The sequence below is a fragment of the Numenius arquata genome, chromosome 3 (assembly GCF_964106895.1).
Source record: "Numenius arquata chromosome 3, bNumArq3.hap1.1, whole genome shotgun sequence".
Taxonomy (NCBI): Eukaryota; Metazoa; Chordata; class Aves; order Charadriiformes; family Scolopacidae; genus Numenius; species Numenius arquata.
Window position 1 is genome coordinate 56,625,263 of NC_133578.1, and position 12,784 is coordinate 56,638,046.

Here is a 12,784-nt window from a genome sequence, read left to right on the forward strand (position 1 = left end):
GAAAGCCTGTTTGCTTGAATAAAAAGCCAACCTGCCTGTACCCTTATGCTTTTAGAAGCAGTTTAGCAGTGCTACCACTTCTGCCTTTACCTGTTATTTGAATTAATTGAACTCCCTGATTAATTTTCTGGTCACTTGGCAGATGTGAAACCTAGATAGATTTCTAGATAGAAAATACCATATGCTAAGCTGTAATTATGATCCCTTTCAGGCATGTTTTCATTATCAAAGCTGCTATATTCCAGGTCTGCAAGAATTAACCTTAGTTGAAAATCCAAACAGGTAAAGCCTTTGGATTTTGAGGAAAATGAGCAGTCACACCAGGGTTTTCTTTCTTTTGCCAACAGAGAGGTCACAACTTAAACTGGGTGTAGTGAAAGAAGGACCTCAGTCATGGGCTGGTTTTGCATGGATGGATGTTACCTTGAGAACATCCCACTCGTGTGATAGTTTGGGAAAAGCTTAAACAGTTCCTCTCCAGTGATGCCCCTCTGCCTCCAAAACCCACTCTCCTTATTTTTCTTCAAAGATCAATTTAACCCCATCTTATGATAATATTAATGAAAAAATAGTCATCTCCCTCTTATATTAGTGTTGCTACCCGCTGCATTTATCTGAGTTACCCTCTCATTGCATTTTGTCTATGGCTCGCTCTCTCTGAGCTTTCTGTGGCAGCAGGCTGCTGTCCCTGCTATTTTTTCTATCAACACCTGGGGCACTAGATGCTTCATACATGACTAGGACATTATTACTACTTTTAATAATGAATAATGAATTGAGAGACAGAATCACATAGTAGAATCCATTTAGAAAAAAAAAAAAAGGCAAACAATAATTTCTATCTTGTATAAAATCAGGAGATTTGGGACTTTCAAGCTGACACTACAATAGGACCAAATATATTCCTGAGATCTGGTACAGGATACCCTGTACCAACTCTGAAGGACAATCTTATGACTGAATAAAAAAAAGATAAATCACACGGGAGTTAAGAACACTGGTGTTTTTTTCTGAAGCAGCTTGAGTTTCAGAAACATAGGAGGGGTTGGGGAAGAGGGATTAAAAGGCAGCAAACAGGGAAGGATGCCTATAAACATGCCTATAAAAACTTAAAGGGTGGGTGTCAAGAGGATGGGGCTAGTCTTTTTTCAGTGGTGCCCAGTGACAGGACAAGAGGTAAGGGGCACAAACTTGAACATAGGAAGTTTCATCTAAACATGAGGAGGAACTTCTTTACTTTGAGGGTGGCAGAGCCCTGGAAGTGGCTGCCCAGGGAGGGATGATCTCCAGAGGTCCCTTCCAACCCCATATCATTCTGTGAAGGACATGTGATAACATTCTAAGCACCTTCTGTGTCAATGTGAGCCTGCACTTTATGTGTTGAATAATGTCTATATACTCATTATTGTGGATTTTGAAACCCATATAGTATCTGACAACTCAGAACAGTTAAAAAGAAACCAAAGTGCCCAAGTTGGGGACAATTTTTAATACCAATGAAGGTATTAAATAGCAATGAATGGCCTGTGAGTCTTGTATGGTTTTGGTAGGATTCTTGAAAATTAGCTGTACAACTGCTACACTATCGAAAACAAAATCAGGGCCTCTTAAGTAATTTACTGGCCAGTTACTTAGAAACATTGGTGGTACAGGTCAAGAAGCAAACAGAAATGTGTAACTGAAGAACTCTCATTATGCAGGAATTTTTAGCTTCTTTCAAAAATTCCTCCTTTGAGTTTCAACTGACTAACTGAACAACAATCAAAATTGAATTTTCAAATTCAGACAGAAAATATTGCCTAAGTTTAAGATCCAGTAAAGACTTTTACCTACACCTTTAATTCAGCATGTTGTATGTCACACTTAGTTCAGCCAGAATATTTCAAACTGAGCGCATAAACAGAATTGCAAGAATGAGACATGATAAAGTTTTTAGAATTAATCATATTTACAGTCTTATGAACCGTATGCCTGTGTATAATTCCTCTGGACAAAACATCCCAAGCCCTAGAAATCATGCTCATCAAGTATCCCATTCATAGAATCACAGAATAGTTTGGGTCGGAAAGGACCATTAAAAGTCATGTAGTCCAAACACCCTGCAATGAGCAGGGACATCTTCCACTAAATCAGGTTGCTCAGAGCCCTGCCCAACCTGACCTTGAGTGTTTCCAGGGATAGCACATCTGCCACCTCTCTGGGAAACCTGTGCCAGGGTTTCACCACCCTCATTGTAAAAAATTTCTTCTTTCTATCTAGTCTGAATCTACCCTCCTCTAGTTTAAAACCATTACCCCTTGTAATATCACTACAGGCCTTACTAAAAGTCTGACCCCATCTTTCTTATGAGCCCCCTTCAAGCCCCCTAGGTTTCCCCAGGCTCTTCCCCAGGCTGAACAACCCCAATTCTCTCAGCCTTAAAACAGAAAACTAACTGATCTGAGCCTTCCTTCGGTGTTCAGCCAACTGTGCTTATAGAACACCTACGTGCCAGGGCCTCTCCCACATTGCATTTCAAAATACAACCTGGATACTAGCTCCTCAGTCTGATGAGAGAGGGCAAATCAATCTCTCACCACCCAGGCTAGTTTAGGAATAAGGCTGAAAATCTTCTATACCCCCAGCAGCTACGGTGTCCATGGTGAGCCCCCACTCCTCTAATCCAAAAAGTTTTTGCTAATGGTACTTCCTGAGCAGAGAAAGGGTTTGGAAGTGGCTAGTGTCCTCTTCAGCACAACTTCAGGACTTCCCCCTTCTTCTGAGTCTGTGAAGATACTGATCATATCCATGGAGAGGAGGAAAATGTGGGGGCACTAGTGAAAAGACTGATGTTTTTCCATCTACCGCAGACAGATCATTCACACCAGTAAAATCGGGAGGGGGTTGTTTCATTGACTATAGTTGACATAAGGGTATGGACAGTATTGTGTAAACTATGGATAACCCTCTATTGTGAGAAATGAGAGTAACAAATAAGGAAAACTAACTTTTACCCATAAACATCTAGCATTCTTCAAATCACTAGTGGGCAAGTATCCAACAAAAAGAAATTTACTTGGAGTAGAAAAAAAAATTGCGTATAGAGTAAGCAAAATCCTCCTGAAAGAAACCAAATGAAAATGTAGGTGACATTACACAATATAATTATCTTTCTCAGTTTAGATAGGGGAAAGCTGGGAAAGAACCAAGACTGCACGAGTAAACCAGTCCACAATGGTTTGATAGCATTTAGTATAGGACTTTCCCTATAGTACAGGGAATCACAAATTGTTGCAGTGTAAAGTTTTGTCCTTTCTCAACAGGAATTTGAGGCAAAATGCCTCCAGGAAGAGTCCTACAGGACACATTTCTTGCTGGTTATACATCTGATTTGATCCATCAAGAGTCTGACTACTGAAGGTTTTCAGCCAAGAACATGTTTAGCATTTTCTCCGTTCACTGATCCATAAGAGAATACTTTAAAGTTCCTTTCATGTCAGCTACATAAGGATGTTTTCCAAGTGAATGTTTCAACTTGGGAGAAAAATAATGGAAAGAATTAGTAACACTGGATTTCTCCCTTATACAAAACATTATAAAGCAGATGTTAGCATTACCTTTTCAGGAATGAATTACACTTAGCATGCTTGAATGATGAATCTACCAACTCATTTACTCCTGTAGTTGCTATGAGGAAGGAAATGGGAGTAAGTCTAATGAGACCCTTAGTGAAAGACATTTTGTAGTGATATATAAAACCAGGTTACAACACCACTGTTTCCTTGGGAACCCCTCTTGTCTAACAGAACTGGAAAGGAACAGAAGAGAAAAAAAAAAAAAGGATATCAGAAAACTTATATTAATAACACTGCTGTGTTATATGTCAGTACATTTAGATGACTTAGAGAAGCCACCAAAAGAAAGTATCATGTACCTTGATTCACTGGAGTGAATTTTCAGTTGCAGATTATACAGTGGAAGAACAATTCCAACAGAAGAATGTAAAACAGGGATGGGAATCTGGTTTTTCAGAGTATTGTGCTGAGTTCGGAACGAGAGCCGAGATGAACAGGAAGGGCAGGTACCTGGAGACATGAGGAAGTGAAGGTCAGAATTTATAGCTGTTTTGTTACTGAGGGAATTACAAATGAACGCTCCTTAAAAATATGTTTCATAAATGCTCATACTACATGATAATATTTTGTCTTGTTGGTTGACTGTAGATTATTGTTGACACCATTACTCTGGAGTAGGTAGAGAGGTCTGTGCTCTGAGTATATTTTCATCAGTATGTCACCTGGGTAATGTAAATAACAGTAACAGCATGAGACAATTCTGTGCAGGCTGATGGGAATATGAACAAATAACATTAAATTTAATTGCAGGAAAATGCGAGGAATGATAGGTGGAACTGATGGGAAGAAAGGAAGGTAGAAGCATAGAAAGGTCAAGCTGAACCATTTCTTCAGTGAGTCACAGGATATCTTCTGCTCTGAATCTGCTCTCTCTTTTCAAAGCAAATAGTTAGATAATATAAGGGGATTACAGTTCCTGTCCCTCGATTTGTTTGTTTATAGTTACCTGCTTAATGGTACAGGATTTATGGGGAACAGGGCAAATACCAAGGAGGAAAGAAAGCTCTTGAAATTCTACAATCATACTGAGAGCAGGTATTTGTAATTTGTGGATGAAAAATCACAGGCACGTTGAAATGATTACAGAAGCAGGCACTGCAAATCCAGAAAGTTCAGAGGTAAATATCCATCAGAAAGAAATTCAGATGAATAAAGCAACGCACAGAGAACTGTAGTGATGTCTTGCAACCAAAACTATGGTTGGAATACTGTTAGTGTTTATGGTTGAGACGTGGCATAAAATATTTTTGAAACAACCGTGTAACCAGACAGGGTGAAGAGATTGCTTTCAAGTGGTCTGGTTCTTTTTAATTATTCTTAGAAGCAATTGAGTGATTTCTCTCTTTCCTCACTTCCCCAGAATAAAGCGTAGTTTCCCAAAGAGATCAGTCCAGTTAATTCTTCCATTCAACATTTATAGATTGGTAAGGACTGTACTATCTTTGGGAATCTGATGACACACAGTTCTACATTTCCTCCTCTTTTTGTCTTAGATGCCAGATTTATCTATTGCCTGGAAGAAACAAGGAACTGGGTGAGAGCCAGTTGGCTGGAATCCAATCTGAAAGGTGAAGGTGATGTGGACTGGAAGAGCAGAGTGCTTTCAGGACTTGATGAAAAATCATATAGTTTATTTTACAAGGGTATCTGCTGAAATATAGTCTCCTCAGTTTCTATACAATGGTTTATGTATAGTAACAAAGGGTGTATTATACGTAATTTTACATCAAGAAACAGAACAGGCTCCTTTCAGCTAAGGATGCCAATGACATTTCTTAGACAAAACTAAAATTTGATGAATATATGTGCATGACAATAGGTATGGATTGCTATTAAGACTTGCTTTACCACAGCCAACCTATCATGTCGCTCTGGTGATCTGTTCCTCCAGAACTTCTTTTCCCAAAGGAATGATCTCTTCAGCCCAACATCACATGCAGAACTCTTTAGCTAATGAAGGTACATCCTGGAATTTATTCTCTGTGGAAATACAGCTAATGAGGACCAGGATACTTTCAGGAAGACGACATTTTTTTCTCAGGCCTTTATATCTGGCTATAAGTTGGTATCATAGTCCATTAGAAATAGTGCCAGCTCCAGAAATGTATGATCTGTGGTGGAGATTTCACTGTCGAAACCAGACCTTACAAAAGGACTTCGTTATTGCTACATACACTTATAAGATATCCAGTGCTGATGTGAAGTAGGAGTTATGTCTCATGATATGAGAGAACAGCGTTGTCTGTATTTACTATCTGTAAAATAGATTGAAAATCCACAGATCTGGATTGAATAGTTTCTTTGGCATTCTTGGACAGGTTATTTCCCATTTATTTGGGCTGGATGGCATTTTGAGCATTGTCCATAAATTACTTCTTGCCATCAAAATGACTGCTGAGGTGGGGGATTCAAAGGTAGCATCTCAAAAGGTAAGCCTTTTGAGAGGTTTATTCCATCCCAGCCTGGTTTCCAGGGCGGGAGGAGGACTTCCTTCTCCAGCCTTCTCTCATTGGTGTCATATTCCTGCTCTTCTGGGTTGGAGGAATCTGTCCAGACAGACGCTGGGGCAAATTTCACACCTTGCCTTGGCTGAAGGGCACTCCCGTAGGACGTTATGTAGTCGGCCGTGGAGCAGCAGCTCTGTTGGGCTGGTCCCGCCCGGCCCAGCAGCGGTGCCCCTCCCGGCCCGGGGGAGCGGAGTCGCTCCCCGCGCCGTTGCTCTCTGGTTCTCAGCCTAAACTGCAGACCGCGCCGTCGTGCCTCCGAGGGGACGGGGCTGCGGCGGCCCCGCCGCCCTCCCGGGCCGCTTCCCCCCTCGCCTTTCCCGCTGCCGCCTCCTTCTCCTCCTCTCGGGGACCGGCGCTCCCCCCGCCAGCTCTTTCGCGCTGGGGCTTCTCTCGGGGCCGGGCCCCGCCGAGCGGATGCCCCTCTCCGCCCCCCCGCCTCTCCGGGCAGCCCCGGCGGCAGGAGCAGCGGGGGCGGCGGCCGCGCAGCATCTCCCCGCCCTCCCCTCCTCGCCCCCCCCGCGGCCGCCGGGCTCGGTCCTCCCAGCGCGTCGCCGGTGCCTTGGCTCCTCCTTGTCCTTCCTCGCGTGATTTTTATCGCGTCCATTTTTTTTTGTGCAGGGATAAATAAATAAATAAGGAGCGCAGCCGGCCGCCCCCCCCTCGCCGCCCCCCACCGCCCAGCGCCGCTAGGGGCGGCAGCCGAGCCCCGCGCCGCTCAGCCGGGGGAGGCGGTGGGACGATGCGGAGCCCCCTCCCGTGACTCCGGCTCTCCGCCATGCCATGGGTTAGAGGGACTCCATCCCGCAGCCGAGAGGGCACCAGCCAAGCGAGGCGGCGGCAGGAAGCGGCGCGGCCCGGCCGAGGAGCGGCGGTGGGAGCGGGAGGCGGCGGCGGGAGGCGGGCGCGGCGCCCCGCCGCACCCTCCATGGACGGCGGCGAGGAATTATGAGCCGCGGCCGGGACTGGCACTCGCCCGCTGGGGCTTCCCCCGCTGCTCGCCCCGGGGCGCCGGGGCTCCGCTCTCGCCTGACCCACGCCTCGCCCCCCAGCAGCCTCTGCCTTCCCCCCCCCCCTCCCCATCTCCTGCCCCCCGCCGCTGGCTCCGTCCCCCCGCTCCCCGCTGGGTGCTCGGGGTTAGGATAATCTCGCTCGCACCCAAACCACAGCGCTCCCGCGGCTAATCCTGCCCTTTCCCCTCTCCCTCCCCACCCCGCCTCCGGCTCTTCCTCTCCTGGCGCTGCCCTCTCCCCTCCCCGCTCCCCCTGCTCGCCCCCCTGGGCTCCGCCGTCCCCGTCCTCCCCGCTTGCCCCGGCGAGCCGGCGGCCGGGCGGGTGGGTGCGAGGTCGGGGCCGCCGGCTACCCCGCCCCTCCCCGGCGGGGCCGTCATTAGGCTGCCGGTTGATTACAGGGTATTGATTTGTATGTGCTTCTCCCGGCGCCGGCGGCGGCCGCTCCCGCTGGTGCCGCCGCGGCCGCTGGAGTCAGGGCAGCGCTTCCCGTCGCGGCGGTGAGCTCCCACCAAACATGTCGGCTCCCGCCGGGCCCCGGGGCGGCCCCGCTCCTCCTCAGCCTCCACCGGCTCCTCAGCCCGAGATGCCCGACCTCAGCCACCTCACGGAGGAAGAGCGGAAGATCATTCTGGCCGTCATGGACCGCCAGAAGAAGGAAGAAGAGAAGGAGCAATCCGTGCTCAAGTAAGGGCGGGCGCATCCCTTCCTCGTCCTCCCGGCCCACGGCCGCGGAGGGCTCTTCCCCGGCCTCGGGGGCGGCACGGCCGGGGCAGGAGAGAGGTACCGGGCGGCCGGGGGCGGGCGGAGATGTCTGTCGCCGCCGGCCGTGCCCCGGCGGCTGCTCGGCGCCGGGCGAGTGTGGGGCGCGGCGCGGGGGACCCGCCGCGGCGGAAGCGGGCGGAGAGGTGGCCCGGAGGCCGCCGGGCAGGCAGGGAGCCGCGGCCCGCGCTCACCGCCTGCCTCAACCGCGCTCGGCGGGGCGGGCGGCGGCTCCGGCTCCGCACGCCCCGGCTCTAGCGGGGGCAAGGCGGCCAACATGGCCGCACAGGTGCCGTTCTCACCCGGCGTGTGCCATCAGGGGGAAGGCGGGGTGGGTCGAGGCGGCGGTTGGCGCCGCCGGAGGGGGCGGATCGGCGGCATCGGGCCCCGTCCCGGGGGCGCGGCGGGCTCCGGGCTGCCGGCGGCGGCCCTGCCCGGCGCTGCCGCGGCCGCCCGGGGCGGAGAGGGACCGCCGGGGCCTAGGCTCCGGCCGTCTGGCTGGGTGGGTTTGCCACAGCCGCCATCTTCCCCCGACAACGTGTCTGCCGCCCGCCCCCGCCCCGTTGCTCTTTCCAAGCGGGAGCCCCGGCGCCGGGGGAAACGTGGCGGCCCTGCCGCCCGCTCGTGCGCCGCGGGAACGGGAGGCGGCGGCGGCCGGGCTCCAGCACCGGGAGCTGTCCGCGGCCGCCGGGCTCCAGCACCGGGAGCTGTCCGCGGCCGCCGGGCTCCGGGGCCGGGAGCTGTCCGCCACTGCCCGGCTGCAGCCCCGGGAGCTGTCCGCCGCCCGGCTCCCGGACCGGGAGGTGTCGGCAGCGGCCGCGCCTACAGCCCTGCTCGGTGCTGGGCGGCTCCGGCCCGGCGTGGCGGGGTCTGGTTCTGCCGCTGCTGCCCGGGCACCGGGGGACGGGGAAGCGCGATCCTTCCCCTCGTCCTGTGCTCCAGCAGCGAGGGGGAAGCCGGTCGTGTCAGAGGTGCGGGGGTCCCGCTCTGGCGAGTGGCGTGGGTCCTGTCCTTCCCTAGTCCGGCACTGAGCAAACGCAAGAAAACTGTTCTCCCTCCCTAGCCAAGTAGCCACTCTGGCTTCTAACGGCTTAAAAATAAGCAAAGCTACTAGTGGCGTGGACATGACTTTTATGAGTGCCGTGCAGCTGAAGCACTAAGTGGTTTTTCATACCAAAATTCGTGTTGTGTCTTGGACATGTTACAGGCAGTTGGCCCTTCCCACTCGGTACCTGGAAGCTGTCTCCTGGGCTTTAGTTGCTGACTTTGGAAGTCTGTTTCCAAGATTCATTGCATTATTGTTAGTGTCACAATGAAAACTTCAGATACCATTTCTTGACAGCTACTAAACTGTGAGGTGATCTCCTAAATACATTTAAATATCTGTTAAAAAAGGTATTTTATTGGGTGAACATTTTGAAGAATGACAGTGTAATGTGAGCACTGGAAATAAAGTGCCATACCTCATTTTATCACTAAATATCTCCCAGGCTCATGCTATACAATTTGCTTGCTATTGTAAGTATCACCTTTTATTTTAAAGCAGTTTAAACTCCCTCACATTGCTAAATCATGTGGCATATCAAAACAAATGCAAATTTTTAGTCTAAAATCTCTAGACTCTTAAAAATCATTAACAAAGAAGAAAATGGAAAATTATTCAAGTTCCAGTTTAAATATATAATAACAGAATTACGGTTTTGAAGAAGGCTCCAGCAACTTTTATTGTGGACTATAATATTTTTATGATCCAATATAAAGTAAGATTTCAGTATGGTACCAGGATCAGCTTCAAATGAAGAATAAAACATTCTCAAGTAATGACAAGGTAAAACCAACTGAAGAAGTGAAACAGAATGGTTTTCATTTGTAATCTTCAGAATCTTGGAAGCAGGCAATGGACAACAGAAAGGTCTTAATCAAATCTAAAGATTAACTATAAACTTCATGTGGGGTTTAGTTTCTCATTATGTGTCACTAAAGCTTTGAGTTCTGTGTAAGCTGTGAGAGGTATGGTATGGTGTAAAGTTTGTACACAAAGGATAACCTAAAAAGGCTCTCTCAGGGAAATGCTTTTGCCAATGGAATTTGGATAGATGGCCCACAATATTTTACAGGATACTGAGAAGTGATCTGATGTCAGATGAGTAACTCACCAGTTTCATTTTTCTTAAAGTGAAGTGGCTCATTGAACCATGAGGTACATGTTTATTCTGAAAATATCTACAGATTTATTAAGCACAACCCTCCACCACAGTCATACCAGAGCTTGTTCTGCATTTTTAGGTAGATATTACTGAGTTTAATTCTCTAGATAGATGTTTTCCTTCTGTCAAGAGAAGAGAAAGAAAAAAAAGCCCTATATTTATATGAATGAACTACTGTTATTGCACAGAGATAAATACAGAGCTAAATCCTGCAGTTTTTGTTCCAGTGTAATTCTCCTCGAAGGCAAGCTCTCTTTGAAGTGGAAGGTATTTTTGTCTGACTAAGCAATAAAATTGTGTCATTTCATTCCATGGAGAAATATGGAAAGATAAAAAAAGATGCTGAAAACAAGAGTTGACATTTAGAGATATTATCACAAGAACGGTTCAAATGCTGTAGAAAGGGGCAAGCATGGATTTCCTCTTTTTTTTTTTGATAATTTATGGTAATTGAATGTCAGTATGAATGGCTGGTCCCTGGGCTCTACTTCCTTTCTCCATTCTACTTCTATTTTGTGCTTTTCAAATTCTTATGCTGTGCCCATCACTGTGGTATTTGAGCATCTTCCAAAAGTGCATTAAGTAGTGTGACTCACATCTGTAATGTGGACTATTTATTCTTTTCCTTTCGCTCCCTGGGGTAAATATGTGTGGATTTAAAATAGACACATAACTTCTTCTCCTCATGCCTGTTTTACTCTTTTTGGGGAAAGGAAATGCAGATGGTATTGAGTTGTAATCTGTAGCAATAGTGATCAGGTCAGCATGAATTCTTGCCAGGACTTGCTGGAACATGATGGCATGGAAAGCAGAAGCTTTCCAGATTTGCTCTCTCCTTTGGCCTGGTTCAGTCTGTGAAATACGCCCAGCTACAGTTGTGCACTGTGTTCCTGTGGCAGAGCTTCACTTTAAAAAGGAGGATGGGCAGCAAACTCTGCTGCTTTGACTGTCTCTCTTCTGGAATTTTTGGGACCCTTGGAGTGCATTTTGAATGTCATATATTAGGAAGGTGCCTTTTTGACAAGGTTATTGAACATATATTTTGCATAATATTTAATATGCAGAATGCATGACACTCAGAGAGAGTGAATTTATGTCTGTACACTTGGTGTAAGTCCTTCTCTGCTGTTATAGGAATATTTACATATTTTCAACTTTTATCTTTGTGTGTGTTTTACTTCCATGCATATTGAACTTTTTATGCTGGCTTTTCCTTTACATTATGCACATCCTTCCTCTTATAAATCCTAGTTTTCTGTGTGTAAGCTTTCTAACAGATTTTAGCTAGCATGTTTCCTCCATACAGATTGATTTGTGGGATCAGTCTTGTGCTTTTCTACTTTTCATTTGTACTTTATTTCTATACCAAAAGACTGGCTTAAGAGGATGCACACAGAAAAAAGATTTGTAGAAGATGCTAGGGTGCTGACATTATTTTTAAAGACTTAAGTTCCAGCCTGTGTGATGTGCATATAAACTTTTGTACTAGCAGTATCACAAGTTTCCAGCTCCTTTGCCTAACTATTCTAAAGATAAAATGCTCTCCTTGTAAAAAGTCAGACTTGCAGCTCTGAAAATACATGCATTTCAGCTTTTCATGGGTATGGACAGTTTGGCCCAGTGGAAGACAAGTTTTCCCAAGAGAAATTTCATAAAATCATCCTTAGAAAAGATGTCTTTCATATTGTGTGTGTGTGGCTGAAATCAACTGGCATTTTCATCTGCTTTACCCAGGGGGAGAAGACAGATGGAAACGTGGTGGGCTAGCTAGAGAATGGTGGCTCTCCGTTAGCCACCACTGTCAAGTCCAGAGTAAGCTTTAGGAAGGCACAACTGGCTGCAGCCTTGTGTGTGCTCTGTAGCCGTGTCCGTGATTGCACAGCCATGGTAAAAATCGGGTAGCTACACTGACTGAAACAAAATCTCTGACAAGCAGATGTCAAAGACTGCGTGGGCTCTCTGTGGCACCACGGATGAGTGAGTTGTGGGACAGGATGCTGGGCCTGGGGGAGAGGAAGCAATAGATTGATGGCTGTGAGTCACAGCAATGTAAATATCCACCTCGCAAAGCTATTGTACTGCTTTATAAATAATTATCCTGGTTTATAAATAATCAACTATTTTATGCTGCTTTAAAAGCATTGTATGTTTAGGATTTGGGGGCTGGGGCTGGAAGGATGACAGAGATGGTGGTGATTATTTGTTTTGTTTTTTTGAAAATAGAGATATGTATATGGGAATTTCCGAAGTTTATAGGGTAATGCGAAAAGATCTGCTTTGGACTACATAGTAAAATAGGACTCCAGGCAATTTTAGTTGTTTAAGTTATACTTCCATAACCACATTGTGTTTTGTCTGAATCTGGAGAGCTCATCAGGACAGTCCATTGCTATACCACTCATCATTTTGCTTTTGTTTCTATGTATCATAAAATAAAATGTGGTCAAGGTGACTTTAAAAGTAATAAATTCATGCAGTATAAAATAAGTGATAAAGGTAGTTATACATAAAGATGAATTTGTCCCCTTCCCTGCCCTGTCCTGCCCTGCCCACTTCTCTGCTCTTTTCCCTTCCTACTATCTCATTCTCTGCTCCCTTCTGTCTTCTTTATCCCTCCTCCCTTCTTTATCATCTCCGCTTTCTTTTGTTTCAACAATTTGTACTGCTTTTTTGGGCCGCTTTCAAAA

General features: G+C 46.8%; 1 protein-coding gene across 25 annotated transcripts in view; it reads left to right on the top strand.

The window, feature by feature from the left end:
- The first annotated feature begins 7,645 nt into the window (after positions 1-7,645).
- The window catches only part of RIMS2 (regulating synaptic membrane exocytosis 2), a 471,979-nt gene continuing 466,840 nt past the window's right edge, over positions 7,646-12,784 (top strand). For all 25 annotated transcript variants that reach the window (XM_074145864.1, XM_074145875.1, XM_074145871.1 and 22 more), the window contains exon 1: positions 7,646-7,815. In XM_074145864.1, the coding sequence (XP_074001965.1) occupies positions 7,646-7,815 (170 nt within the window). The remainder of the gene's footprint in view (positions 7,816-12,784) is intronic.